General features: G+C 36.8%; 1 protein-coding gene across 11 annotated transcripts in view; it reads left to right on the forward strand.

The window, feature by feature from the left end:
- NFIB (nuclear factor I B) overlaps window positions 1-15,471 on the forward strand; it is a 264,049-nt gene that overhangs the window by 221,445 nt on the left and 27,133 nt on the right. For 5 of the 11 annotated variants that reach the window (XM_019281923.3, XM_019281926.3, XM_019281925.2 and 2 more), the window contains exons 8-9: window positions 2,186-2,370; window positions 12,829-12,994. In XM_019281923.3, coding sequence (XP_019137468.2) covers window positions 2,186-2,370; window positions 12,829-12,994 — 351 coding nt within the window. The remainder of the gene's footprint in view (window positions 1-2,185; window positions 2,371-12,828; window positions 12,995-15,471) is intronic. The other 6 variants (XM_019281927.3, XM_019281928.2, XM_010392954.4 and 3 more) reach the window with 2 other exon arrangements.

Below are 15,471 nucleotides of genomic sequence, written 5' to 3' on the forward strand. Positions count from 1 at the left end.
GGGATATCCTTGCAGAAGTGTTCATTTAACTGTTCAGGTAATCTGACTGCTGGAAGTCACTAAACAGGATTTAGGATTAACCAGGGAATAAAATAAACTGAACAACGAATGAAGAAACTGACAGAAGAAAAATCCTCCCTGTATTTTGTCCTTTCACCTAAATCCCTTTTTTAATTATTGTTGCTATTACTATATTTTATTTGGATACCAGAATCAGCAGGATTATACACAAGAGAAGTCCCCACCATGTTCACCATGAGACACAATGAAATAAGTAGCAGTGCTTCTTTTGAGTGCTGAATCTAAAGATGTAGACTGCTCATTAAGTATTTTTCAACACCTGTTTTCTGAAATCATTAGTAAATCCATAGTAAAAGTTCACTTAAAGTGAGGAGGAGATACTGGAATATGACAGAATGCATGTTGTTTTGAGGGTTTATCAGTAATGACAGGGAAATTCCAGCACCAGGGCCTGTTTGGTTTTAGAGGTGAGACTTACCCTGGTCTTTCAGATGAGGACAGAGTCCTCAGAAGCATCCCCTCAGCATCTCATCAGATCTCCTTATAAACTGCATGTAAAAGTTTTAATTTCTTGAGCGGAACTGACTGTCTAGATGAGTAAAACAGATTTGAAAACTTCTTTTTCACATGCAGTTTTGCTTTGAGGAGTTTCTGTTTTATTTTTCCTCCATGATTTCAAGTGCCTCCCTTTAAATTAATGTGTAAAGACTATTTTCCCCTTAAAGTCCACATATTTTGTATTAAAAAATGGTCTTGGACTCATTCTGGTCTCTATGAGGTTTCCACTAGCAACAGATACTCAAGCACATCGGAGATGATGAATGAAACGGAAGGGATAGGTTTTTCTTCATTTGTGTTTGTTTTGCAAACGTCTGACATGCCAGAGCAGTAACTACTATTTTAGGTTTAAACTAAGCTTGGTGGGGGCGTTATTAAAATGAACCTGCCACCAAAAAAAGAAAAAAAAGATCCTATACTTATGTGTATATCTTTAATTTAGAGTATAGTTTTTAAATACTCATATTAGAGTGACAATCATAACCTAACCTGTGGCTGAACTGTTTACTTGCTGGGAAACCCCATTTTTATCTTTGTAGCCTGATCTATTATGCCAATGAGCAATGCCCAAAAAAGGACTTGTCCTTTAAAAATTAAGCTGAGGAAACCCAGAGATGTGAAATTTGGTCCAGAAGAGCAGTGCTGGTGCGCTCATGCTGATACTGTAGACAACTGTTGGAAGAGTTTATAAAAGACCTTGCTTTACAGACCTGATTTTGTATTTTTCCACTAATGAAAATGGAAACTCCTTGTCTCCTCTCCATTTCCATTGAACTAAGTACCTCTTTTTTTAATACACCAAGAATGTGCTCTCTAGCTGTGTAGTAAGGATGGAAAGTGTCTTCTTGTGCAGTGTGATAGAAGAAAGCTCTACACTTCCAGACTGACAGCTGCTGGGCAGCAGAAAGACAAGCTGTACCTTCCTTGCACTGTGAAAACAATGTCAGTTGTTTAGATATTGCACACAGTCTTTAGATAGAGAAGTGTATGTTTGCAGGGAAATAAAAGAGAGTGAAAAGAATAAAAATGGGTAGGGTAGATATTTTTATTGGATGGATTGGTTTCTCAGGCCCTGATGTTGAATGTTCATTATCATTTTCATAAAGGTCAGCAAATATTTGCAGCAATATTGGTGAGCAGATATTGCCCTGTCCCCAGATGAGGCAGGAAGAGTGCAATGCAGTGAGGAATCCCTGTTTCTTGGGGCTTAGTGATTTTCCTCAGTCTTTGAGTGCTGTAAATAAAAGTGAGGGCTTTATTAGATTTGGTTTTTTTGGGCTTCAGATGGGAAAATTGTATAATTGGAATATATTTTATGCTGGAGAATGACTCCTGTTAAAAAAAAAAAAGAAAAAAACTATAATGGCATTACCCACAAAACCAAAACAAGATAAAATATTTATGATTTTGAAAAAGTTGCTCTTTCCATTTCCTGGGATAATCTGAGGGCAGGACCTGTAAATTTTTCTATTAAAATGCCATAGCGCAGGAGTGCAATCCATTGATTTATAACTGACTTTTTACTTTTCTTGCTGTAACACAGAGGTGAAGAATTTTAGAAGAAACAAGATGCGAAGTAATTTTAATTTTATTTTATCTTCTCCAGTCATCTCAACTAGAACTCCACCTCCACCTTCACCATTGCCATTTCCAGCACAAGCTATTCTCCCTCCTGCCCCATCTAGCTACTTCTCTCATCCAACGATCAGATATCCTCCCCACCTGAATCCTCAGGATACTCTGAAGAATTATGTACCTTCTTACGACCCGTCCAGCCCGCAGACTAGCCAGGTACTGTAAAATTATGTGACCCCTCCAAAACAAGTCCTGTGAGGAATGTGTGTCTTCTAGAGCATCTAGCCTGGTACCTCGCCAGTTCTGGTCTTAGAGAAATGTGGGAGCTGCAATATATGTGATACAACTTATCCTGTTCATCATGGTTGAATAAAGGGTACAGGTTAATCATATTTACTTACTTTTCCTCTGTCAAGCATAAGAAAAATACTTTACTGAATGACCTGGCAGCAGCAAGAGGGCAGGTCCTGGTCCTGCACTCCTCCTGCAGGTTGGGCCACCAGAGGCAAAGCTCCCACTGCAGGATGCAGGAAGGAGTGTGTACATACATACATATGTCCATACATGGACATACAGGTATATTTATAGACTGGTAATGAAAATAAACTCTGGCAAGTTAGTACTTGCCCTGCTCCATAGGCACTGATATTTCTTTGCATAGTGAGCACAGCACAGCCATACAAATTCTTTTTTTCTTCCTTTTGTAGAGAACATCCTGTAGCAGATGCGTTCCTGGCAACTGCACCAGTTCAAAGTTGTGTCTGATATTGGAAATTAGCATGTTTTTCATTAGTGAAGTAATTTGTGAAGGACTGTGTGCAGAACTGCTTTCCATGATAGCATCAGCACACAGCATTACCGTGTGATCTGCACTACAGGATAAACTGCAGTTGAGACTTGGTCTGTCAATATCTGGAATATGTCCAGTGTCAGTGTAATGTAATCTTTGCTGCTCAGGCTGTTATTTTTTTGATGCCTTGTCTGAAAGGCTCTTGTGGAGCCCTGGTGCTTCTGTTTTAGCATGTTTTTTTGTAAGAGCCTTGGGTATGTAAACTGAAGAGGCAGTGGTCAGGTTTTTCTTCTCCTAAGAGTTAGGTTCCTTTGGAAGGACTTCCTTAACAGGGATGAAGGGGTTGCTATGACAGCATTTTGTTTTGGGCTTCGTTTGTTTTCTTTTTTTTCACTCATAATGACAGGCCTTGCAGCATTCATTTTGGACACAGCAGCAAAGGAACTTGAGACTGAATCAAACTTTCTCTGTTGAATAACAGATACGTTACCCTTTGGACTGTGCAGAAGGTCATCATGGCTATTGTCCCCATGGGCTAAATCCCTGGTCCAACTTCATGACTTCTCTGTATTTAATTAAGAAAAAAAAGGAAAAAAAGTGGTTCCATAAAATAAAAATTTTCTTTGAAGAGACAAGTCCTAGCTATGTGGGTTTTGTTCGTTACAGTATTACTGAAAATTAAACCAAAAAGTGAACATGGAGTGTGTTGACTTTAGAATACAAATTGCTATCTGCACATGGATTAAAAGTCTTTCAATCCTGTATAGCATTTTTTCTGAGACTCAGCTGGGAATGTTGCATGCAGGACCTGATTTTAATTTGTGTAAAATTTCCATGAATAACAAAGTCTAATTAAGACACCCATTAAAAGTCCTTAGCGTTAATTCAGAGCGGAAAATCTCAGAGTTCTGTTGGATTTTTTTTTAAACTGATGTCTTAATTAGGCACTATTAAGGGAAAAATTATGCAAATTAAATCAGGCCCTTACTGTTATGCATTTCTTTAATTATTCAGTGCTTGTTTTACGTACATTTTGATTTCTTATATATGTTAAAGAGCAGATTAGGTGATAATCTCTCTGGATTGTTCCACGTTCTGCTTTGGATCATTACTGAAAAAAACTACAGCATCTAAATGAAGTATCTGACTTTCTTTCAGTTGAAAAATGTGCTGTCTTACGATTTTAACATTGGGGAGTATATTCACTGAGCAGGAGCTATGCTTTCAACTTTTTGCCCAACTCTTTTCCCTTACCTCTGGTTGAAGAAATAATCTTTTGACCTTAAAAGATAAAATTTTACTCTGCTGATTTTTTTCAGCATAGTAGCAAACTGAGAACACTTCATATTCTTGTATATTTAATAGGGAATAACAGACTTAACTAGCCTAAATTTACTACTTTCATCACTTTTCATAACCTTTTTATTAGGGTAATTTTTTAAAATTTCATTTGACATTTGATTTAGCTCCTGACAAGAAGGGATGGGGTAAATAACACCAACTATGCAATTTCAGTCATCTGCATCAGCTATTCACCATAATTTATTATCATTAATCACTATTATTAGTGGAATCTTTTAAAAATATAATTCTTTAATGTTCTTCCCTAAGATTTGCTGTAAGTTGGAGTAGTTTCATGCCTAGTCAAAATATCTCTGAATAGAATAGTTAAAAGTTTGGCTGTGTAAAGTAAAACAGCAGGATTAATTTTTTGCTTAGGAAAAGAAGAAGCAACTGTCTGTGAAGTTTCAGTGACAAAAGGGAATTGTTCTGATACAATGGCATGCTTTGAGCCAAACCAGTTTTTCTTTCCTAAATAAAACATGAGTTTTTATTCAAACAAATTTAATTATTATAAAATGCAAAACTGCATCTGTAGGAATAGCACATCAAATTTAATTATACTTTCCCACCTCAAAACATACTCATTTGGATTTCTAAAGGAGAACTATGATGATAGTTTTAATTTAGCTGTAGAAAGGATGTATACCCTGACAGCATTTACCTAAAATGAACTGTTCCTCCTGAACATCTTTCAGTAATACGCTAATTTAGATTGTTACGACAAGCAACTGAGATGCCTTGTACTCCCCACAGCAATTTTGAGATTAATTACATTACTGCTGCACTGATTATAGTGAGACAGTCATGCTATTCAATGGAATACTTCAAGTAAAATTAGTTCAAGGATATAGAGCTCTCATAGGTTTCCATGATGGGAAGCACTGGGCAATTTTCCTGACGTAATGTTAAATAGTCCAAATTATGTGTGATGAACAGTCAGGAAGTTCAAGCAGGCCCTTTGGCTGCAGTGAAAAATGGTTCAACAATGGATGATCCTAAACAAAAGAGAGCTTTTCATGAATATCTGCTTTTTATCCCCTGCTCAATATGGAGAATAAACAAACAAATGTACTGAACAGAAATGGACCTTGTTAGATATAAAGCTGGACTTGCCTCAAGCGAGTAGTCTGATGAGTTCCCAGGGTTTTGAGAACGGCTGCACTTTCCACTGATTTAGAATTTCAGTTGAGCCCTTTTCACTATACTTATTTCAGTGCTTTTCCTCTTAGCTATGTACTCACGTTACTGGTTGAGATTGTGTGTGTGAGTATGTATCTGTATTATGATGGGGTGCAGATATCTCCAATTGATACTGATTATTCAATGCAAGTTTCAGCAAAAAGTAATTGATTGATATGTGTCTAACCCACCTATGGTGTTCATCCACCTAGAGTGTGTCAAGGTTTTCAAAGCTACCACAAATTTCCAGCATGTATTTCCTTTTTGAATTATTCCAGATGGGTGCATCCTTTAATCCTAGAAAATATTACCTCCTTTGTGTCTGTGTACACAAGTACACACACACACACACGTGCACACATATGAAATGCATTATTACTCAGAACTGTATGAATCATATACAGTATCAAAATAAGACTTTCAATGAGCCTGAACAAATCATCAAGCACAACATCACTGGTGTGGATGAAATCAAAACCAAAATCTCCAAACTTAATTCACCTTTGAGTTAAATGGAATAATTTCCTGGTCAAGGTGTGGTGAATCACAGAAAAAGTATCAGCAAGTGTGATGAAGGAAATGGTAGTAAGGCAAACAAAACAGTTGAGGTGAATCCTGCTGATGAACATCCTGGTATCAGTGAGATTTTTTTTTTTCTGACTGAACCAAGCAAACAGAAGTAGACAATCTTCCAAGCTCTTTGACTATACTGTTTACCTATAACCTTAGCTCAAATGTTGTGATATTTTTGATGATATATGAAGTTTTCATAATATGGTAAAACTAACTAAACCTGATGGGAGTTAAGTATTGGACTATTTTCTTCTTACAAGCAATGGCTCACATGTGTTATATACTACAGGCTGAGTGAACTACTCCGTATTTGCAGCATATTTGACTGCATATTTGACTAAAATTCCTGGATCTGATAAAACATAATTTATTGCAGTGTGGGCTAGTTTGCAGCTTTATCTTTTTGTTGGTTTTATCTTTGCCTGAAGACAGAAATATCTGAGGTGCTTGAGAATAGCTGTTTCTGGAAGATGATGAGGCCACTTATTTTCTTCCTGTAATTGATTGGGATGTTGATCCTTTTGTTCAATGAAAGGCACATTCTTCAGGAATACCAGGAAGACTGTTTGTCTTACATTCTTCAATACCATAACTACAGTCATTTAGTGTTGAGGAGGGAATCTTGTGAGGCTCTCTTTGGGCCTGTCAAAGTGTTTCCTGTTGGTTCTTGGGAAAGTACTAGCAGAATAAGCCAAAAAAAGCAAAATTGTGTGCATGTGGTTTCTTTGGTATAACTAGCACCTCTTTTTATTTGTTGACATTTAATAGTTTTCAGTTTCTTGGGCAAGTCCTTCCTTGTAAGTTTTAAGAAATTACTGAAGATTAAATAAGGCAATGTGCAGTTTTTGGTTGTGATTGGGAGGCAAAGAATGAGAGAGTCCTAGCTTAAAACTATCTACTGACAAGGTGTTTTAAGATTTAACTGCAGTTGTAAATTATTATTTTCTATCTAGTCTGCTCTAAATGCATAAGTCTCCAGAGTGCATGAAATGCTATGTAACATGAAGATATTTTTGAACATTTACCTACAAAGAGAATTCCTTTCCCATGCTTCTGTCACACAAACTTACACTGTAGTTAAGGCAAATATACAAGAAAAGCTGTGTTTTTCCTTTTGCTCGACCTGTTGACAAATAACTGGTATTGTGAGCTCACAGGTGAAGTTGTGATTCAGGCTGTAGGATTCTTGACTCTCTTATTATATCCATGTCTGAACGTGTATTGCTGAAACTGCAGTTGCCTCAATTTCAGCAGCATTAGATCAAGAGAAAAATTCATACATCAGTTCATCAAATGAATGAAGGCCTTTCTAGATTGAAGCCAACACCTTGATTTCTCATAGAGAATAGTACAGAAGAGATGTTGTCAGTCAAGAGCAGGAAACAGCACGTATTTTTCTAAAACTAATGTTTCAAACAGACAGGTAGCTGTGTGCCATACCACATGAAGCTTTGGTCTGGCATTTCAGAGTGAGGTCTGTATAAGCTGTGCTGTCACAATGAGTTACTCTGATTCTTAATATGGAAACTAGGGAGATTCATTGCTGTGAAAAGTGGTAAGGGACACTAAAAGAGGCTGAAGTGCATTTCTGTTGCTGCCATAATGTTCAATAGCAGAAAGGGAACCTGTGTAGCCTTGCTTTGTGTGAAGCAAATGCTTTATGGCACCCACCAGGTTCAAACTGCCCTACAGTATTTTCTACAGTCTCACTGGTGGTCCTCTAGTAATGCCATTCCCTTATGTTTAGCAAAATCTCAAAAACATCATTATTAGTCAGACATATCCTCAATAAATTAAATATGTGTTAAAATAAATAAATATGTGTTTCACACATTTCCTGAAACTGCCTGCTGTACCACTGAGCTGTGTCTGGTGGGAGAATAATATAGCCATTCTATTTTTACAGATGATGGAGCAATAGGGTGCTCTAGATAAAAAGGAGAGGGGGAAAGTTAGAAAAATGAAAGATATTTCTGATATCTTTCAGTTTTAGTTTTTCTAAAATATTCATCACTCTCTGTGGGCACCACAAGCACAATGACGTGGGCTCAAAGACAAAACCTATCAGCTATGATCTCCAGGTTCACAGACGTGTCTAATAGACAATTTTTAATGTAAGGTATTTGTTATGGGAGCAGGGGACCAAAATACCCAGAACTGGATCTCCTATAATTTCGTCAACAAAATTAATTCAATCAGCCTTCTCAAAACTACATTGCTGTAGGGTTTTACAGTGATATTGTTCACCACAGTATTGGAACGTCACCATTTCAAGCAACTGGAATTGTTGAGAGGATGGCTAACAGTATTTCCAAATGCATGGTATCCAGTTTGACTAAACTGCATTCATTGCTTGATCACCTGGCTATGATATGGTAATACTGTGAAACACAGAACTTCTATTAAAAACCTGTGTTTGAAGATGCAAATATATTATTCTCCAAGTGTAGTGGTTAGCTGCAGTAACATGATTTTTTGTTAATCCATGAAACTTCTTTCTGAAACACCTAACAGAGTATCATATGCCACTATATCTAGGACATGCACAGATTAATATGATTTCTGGCCTTTTAAAATTATTTGTTTGAAGGTGATTTATACTTAAGATTCCAAAGGAAACTGGATTTATTTTATTTGGAATTCAGAAGTACAATTACTATTATTTTGTAAGGAAAAAATAAAGTTCGTATGTGAACGTCAAATATATTTGATAATTTAAGCAATAAATAATTGACGTGAATTTTTTAATAGATGTGTCAAACTTCTGTTATGTTTGGATAGCTCATCTATAGATGTTAGTAGTTTCTATTTCATTATAGCATCGGGAATATTTTTGTAACACTAAAAGTAGTGAACTATATGACAGAACTCTCTCCTGAATTGTAATTGACTAACTAAGGTTAAATATGCCGATATTTGGGCAGAAGTCTGAAAGGAGGTTGTTTAATAACTGATTATAAATATGTTAGAAAATCCTATCAGGGAAAAGAGGTGCAGTGAATCCTGACTTTAAGAAAGTCCATATTCCTATCTGTTACAGGTTTCTGTTCAGACTTCAGACCTGAGGATTAAGATAAAGTGTGCACAGTGCACACCGTCAGATAACAACAGCCTGACATTCTGAGTTATGTTACAGCTGTGACAGCAAATACAACTTGTCTTTGGCTTTGGGCACATAAATGAATTAAACTGTGGCAGTTCAAGATGGTGTGGAATTAAAAAAGCTGAAAATTGTAACATCTGAAAATCAAATTAGCGTCCAATCCAACAGTAGAAAAATGTATACCTGCATAAATAAGGGCTAAATTTCCTAGACCTTTGTTGTGTTTGCTTCTTTTCCTCACAATTTTTCCAATGCACAGCTTGTTTATCTAACACAGCTACCTCTATGGCATTTGCTTGAGGTTTGTGCCTCAGGCATGACCTTTGTGAACCCATCACACAGACATATTGATGCCCTATTTGGTGGTAACAGTTGATTCTTCGCCTGCAATGCACTTGTCTGTAAGAATCTCTTCTGGGAAGCTGGAACTAGAATGTAGAACTTGTTTTGTATAAGGACAAAATTAATTTGTGTTAAAGATGTACTGTAAGAATTTGCACTTGTAATTCAAGTGGATACTGTCCAAATAAATACGCAGTTTCCATGCTAAAACATTGTTTGATAGAACTGTAAAAAGGAGAATGGGTCACAGAAGTTCTTTCTAGCTGCCGGTTTTCAATAAGGCTATGAAGGGTGTGTTTCTGATCAGAAGGTTTCCCTTTTAGAACTGAAAACTTAAAGCATCTCAGAGGATTTGGGACATTCAAGAGAGCCAATGTTCATGAGCTTGTACTGCTATCAATTGTTGCTGTCTAGACTTTTATTTCAGAAGCTTTTAGTTTTGTGCTTCCAAAGATAACCATAGAAGTGTGAATTGAATATAAACTGGTGCAGCACTATCTGCGTCAATCTGAAGATATTCTGAAGCAATAACTCTGAGACAATGATGATGTGTTTTTTAGGATTATTATTATCTTAAGCTGCAAACTAACTGTGATAACTTAAATACCAGTTTGGTTAACTGCTTCACTGTTGTTCACTGCATGGAAGAAAAACAAATATGGATGTTTTGTGAAGGCTTCTTATAACAGACATTCCTCCAATAGAATTTTGGAGAGTATGAGAGTGCTATTCATAAACTCTGTTTTCAAAAGTAACACATTAATGAAAAATGCTGAAGTTTAAAGAAAAATTCAAGTGTACCATTTCCCATGACAACCCTTGTCAAAAGGAGGACCTTGATTTACACTTCAAAGACAGCTAGGATTGTTGAAGAAGAATTGTATTTGTAAACATCACACCAGGTATGTGCTTACCTACAAATGGATTGCAATTGCATTTGAAATCTAATGTGCAGCATGTGAAATCTTGGAACCATAAGAATTAGACTTACTGAAGTAACAAGTTTACATTGTTTTCACTTCAGAGGTTTCTTTTCTGTGTCTAGCAGACCTCAGTGTCATTGTAGTGTGTCTGCACCCAGTTTTACATGTGAGACAGGTACAGAACCTCCATTGAGGAGGAAATTTGGGGCATAAAATAAAAGAAATGCAGGCACTTGGTGTGGGGCGTCACAAACTGCATCTACTGAAATCACTGGTAAATTCCCTATGGGTGTCAACAAGGACAGGATTTCACCCTCTACTTGGATGGAGCGGGGTGATGTACTGCTATGCTGTTATGTGTCTCACAGGGAAGAACTTGGTTTACAACAGAACGGGGTATAAGTATAATCTTTGTCTTATAACTGAACAAGGAGTGGGTTTCCTCATTTGGATCATATTTACAAGGGCAAAACTGGGGTCCACATGAGCCACTGGATTCCTGTTGGCTGGGATCACTACAGTACACAATATAAGGTGATACATTGCTGTAAATCATCATGGTCTCCTGTGACATTCTAATTTATTTTAATTTATTCTAATTTATTCTAGTCTGTCTTTGGAGACAACTGCTTTTGTAAGGTGATTATACTGTCTGTTTAAATCCATATCTTCTGTCTTAGTTTAAATAGAAGTTTATCATTTTGGTAAGAGACTCTCAGTTACTCTTGTGATGTTAGCACACCACATAAGATAAGGCTCCTAAGGTAGCCTTGTGGTTGCAGGTCAGCAATTCCACCTACAAGCTACCAGATGCAACTGAGAGGTGGTATTCCCTCCAGCAGGCTGTGTGGACAGCTGGGCTGCCAGGACAGGAGAAGGGTCTTGCCTCTGCAGCAGTCTCCCTAGAAGCATAGTGAAGATCCAGTCCAACTTAGTGAGCACGTCTTACTGACAAGAGTTGTGTCTAGGGAGTGACTTTTTCTCATTAAGAGGGGTTTGCCACTCATAATTAGTGTACATTTTTATGGTTATTTTTCATTGTAAGGCTTTTAGAAAGGGGAAATAGTCAGCTAACTGCTCAATGTTCCTATGGACACCAGACTGGTTTCCATTTGCACGTACATCTTCTAGTGTTTTCTGCTAGATTAGTTTTAGATGTCCTAAACAAGACTCTCCCCTGGGTGCATTTGCGAAGTCTAGTAGATCCTACAGCCAGGAAGTTTCTTGTGCTATTAATTTTAAGTTTCCTCCTTCTCAATTTCATTCCATTACCCGAAGTATGTATTTCCTGTATTTTCCAAATAATTCCTTCCTCTTCTTTGTGTTTATACTTCTCACATACTTGCAGTAATTGTCTCAGTCCAGTTATTATTTTATTACCATAGTCATGCTTGCCTCTTTTAACCTTTCATTGAATCAGTTGAATTGCATCCTTTATCAGTCCATGTCTTTATCTTAACTTGACAAGATCCTTCTGATTACAAGATTCCCAGTATTTCATGTTTGTATGGCTCTTTTAAAATACTTGTGACTCATAGAGCACACAATCAGTTTAAGACAGAAGTTATCAGCCACAGTTGTAAAAACTACTTACTACATGCTAGTTTTTATTTCAAGTTATTTACTGTTGGAGTATTTGCAGTCATGGAGAATGTCTAAGGTATGTTTAAGCACTGGATAAACATATATTTACCAGTCAGCTTTGCCATATTCAGATGTGCCTATATGTAGGAATATTATATTACCTTGATGACCTGTACCTGGCATAAGGTCATTTGCAGACTGCCTCTTGCATCTATGAAAGAGGTGTCATTACTTATTACACTCTTGACTTGCAAAGTTCCCGTTATTAAACACTTCTGTGTTTTTAGTAGGTGGCTTTTAGCCAGATGTTATGATGCATATGTTATAGTGCATCGTATCCAAGCCTTCTACCCTACTCCCAAGCACGTAAGTCATTAGTTAGCCTTCCAGTGAGAGTAATCTCTGTGGACAACTGTGGTCAAGTCTTGGTTACCCTCCAAGCCAGAGTGGTACGGCATGTGAAAACAGAGGTTTTACATCAGTCATTTGCTCTTAATACTTCATACATTAGGGCCTATGCCTGGTCAGTTTACTTCTGCTGTCATGGGATTTTGGTTCAGAGACACAACATGAACAGCAAATATATTTTGAAACAATCTGATGCATGTGCTCCCAGGGAGGAAGAATGCTTACCAAAATGTACTACTACCTAAGCATGTACTACCTATCTGAGAAGGGACCTGCCTTCACATGGAAATTCATAGCCTATTTAGAACAGCACATTCCAAAACGCAGGTGCTGTGATGATGGGTAATTCTGGAAAACTCTAAGATAGGTAGGTTCCTTAAACACAATGTGTATGTTTCACAAGGCATTCTTTTGGTTTTGTTTTGTAGCCTAACAGCAGTGGTCAAGTAGTAGGGAAAGTGCCTGGCCATTTTACTCCAGTTTTGGCACCCTCTCCCCATCACAGTGCGGTGCGACCTGTGACCCTGACCATGACAGATACTAAACCCATCACTACATCCACTGAAGGTGAGGCATCTTCACCTACAGCAACCAGTAAGTATTTCTTTAGGAAACAAAAAATGTCCATCAAGATTTGGTATGATTTCAAATTGAGGCCAGAAAAAGGCGCCTTTTCCTACTATTTGACCAAGTGGGTGCTCATCATTTTACATGGAGAGCAAACATGATCTGACTGCAAAGCTTTTCCTCCCAGAATTTGCACCAATGGATCATGTTACATGAACCAAAGTCTGTGACATGACAACCAAAACAAAAGGGAAAAGCCTGCATATTTGACCACTATTCAAGGAAAAGAAAATATGTTTTTTCGTCTGAGGTGGACATTGTTAAGACATTGAGAAGCACACCCAGGCAGTAAGGTTTTACAATGACCCACAGATGAATTCCAAACAGGGACTGGATAATTTGCTCCTCAATGAACTTTCCTACAGAAATCAAACCTTGTTACAATGCATACTGAATCCGAGCTATGATAATTGCATGTTAATTTAGGTTGTGTCATTTTTAGCAAAAACAACTGTTGTGGCAGAAGAAAATTTTAATTCCTTGTAATTGCTACCAGGGATGGTAGATCCACTGTTTGTGTTTGTCTGGTTTTTTAAAAGAGAAAATAACAAACTCGAAATTCAATGTTTTAAGTTCTTTACTACTTATAGGATCATGTTATTTATCCTATTTTCTTCAATGGAATTGCAGTTTTAGAAATAAGGAAAAATATCTAGACTAATTTCTTCCCTTCCAGGTATTCATGATCAGTGGTGCAGAATGTTGCTTTTTAGTTGTGTTCTGCATTTCTGTTGTCCTTGAACTTTTATTTGGACTTGAGATGGCCAGTGTTACCAATATTTATCAGAGTGGTGAAGATTTTTAGGAGGCACTTCCAGATTTTTGGAAAAACCGTTATCAGTCTTTACAAGTAGTAGTCTCTTTAGGGTCTGTTACATTAAAATTACTTGTTCTAGACCTATTTAATATTTGAACTGCAAATACAGTCCCTAACTGTTGGTCTGTCATTAATGGAGACTGTATGCTTTTCAGGTGTTATACTATTTTAAACCTTTCCATTAGAATCTGAAGCAGAGATGAGACTCAAATGCGTTAAGATGTAAAGGAGGAAAACTCTTTAAGCATTTATTATAAAAGGGTAGTAGTAACTTTTGGAGAAACTACTGCTCAAGTATATTAAAAAAAAATTGTACAGGTAGATTTATGGAAGTATTTTATCTGCCCTTTCAGTATATTATTTTTATTAAGAGGTAGTAGAGTCTATCTGTAGTCCCACTGGTGATTTGTGATACAGTTTTTGCACCTTTTGAGATGAGTTAGTTTTAGCAGCAAAGAAGAAGCTGTTGCTCTGAACATTTGCACCAAAACAGAAAACTGAGGAAACTAAGTATACACTTGTATAGTTTCAAGTATTCATGGTTTTATTCTGCTTTGACATGATTGTGCTTGGCCTACATATCTCTCTTAGATGAGGTCAGGGTTTCTGGTAAAAATGCCAAAAAGGACACAGTAACTGCCAGAACGGTTTTGGGATGATTTCTGGCAATCTGACCTTTATCATTATAGGAAAGCATACCTAATCTGTCCATTTTCCTACTACCAAGGGAATTATTTGGACTATATTTTCCAATTAAATCATCGCCCAGTTTCTTGTGCAATTTATGGGAACTTGAATACCTGATTCCTGCTGACCCTTTAAAACATACCGGCTTAGATACTAAAATAAGGCCTCCTCATTCTTCCATAGTAGTTTCCAAGTAAATTCTTTCCTCTACAGCCTATAACTTATAATAGAAATAATCCTTATATGCAAATTTTATTCGAATGTGCCCGTATGCCTACAAGATAGTTTGCAACACCTCTCCTTCTCAGGGTGTTATGATTTTCAGAGAACTGCATTGGTCTGTCTCCTTGGTAAAGCCTTTTGACGCTGGATTGGTAACTGTAAGAGCAGAAAAAAATGAAAAATATAGATTGTTCATGAAGAAAATATCGATAAAATGAGGGATCATGTCCTTCTGATATATAAATGATATATGAATAAATATAAACTGTATTATCAGTCATAATAGGTCCACCACACAGATTGCTAATAACCTAATGGGAAAATCAACACTGAATATATTTTATGGCATAGTTTTACTTTTATTTTCAGTGACTGACTGGGTCAAAACAGATATAGTTATATATTTATATAACTTGGACAACAAATTATTGTTCAGCCATTTATATAACTCGGACAACCATTATTATTCAGTGTGATGAGAATAAATTGGCAAATGATTAGCACTGCTTTTCATTCTGAAGTGCAATAACAGAATTGTTTTTAATGAGAAAGAACAGCAGGCTTTAATAATATTTGGGGATCCCTGTGGCCTCCATCATAATTTCCTTCTAGTACTGGTTAATTTTTATGACATTTTTTCAGTACAGCCTGTTTACTGTATTTAGCATTTAAAAAAATTTTTTTAATGCATGCATTTCATTTTCTTGTTTTTTTCCAT

This window comes from Corvus cornix, chromosome Z (genome assembly GCF_000738735.6).
Source record: "Corvus cornix cornix isolate S_Up_H32 chromosome Z, ASM73873v5, whole genome shotgun sequence".
Classification (NCBI taxonomy): Eukaryota; Metazoa; Chordata; class Aves; order Passeriformes; family Corvidae; genus Corvus; species Corvus cornix.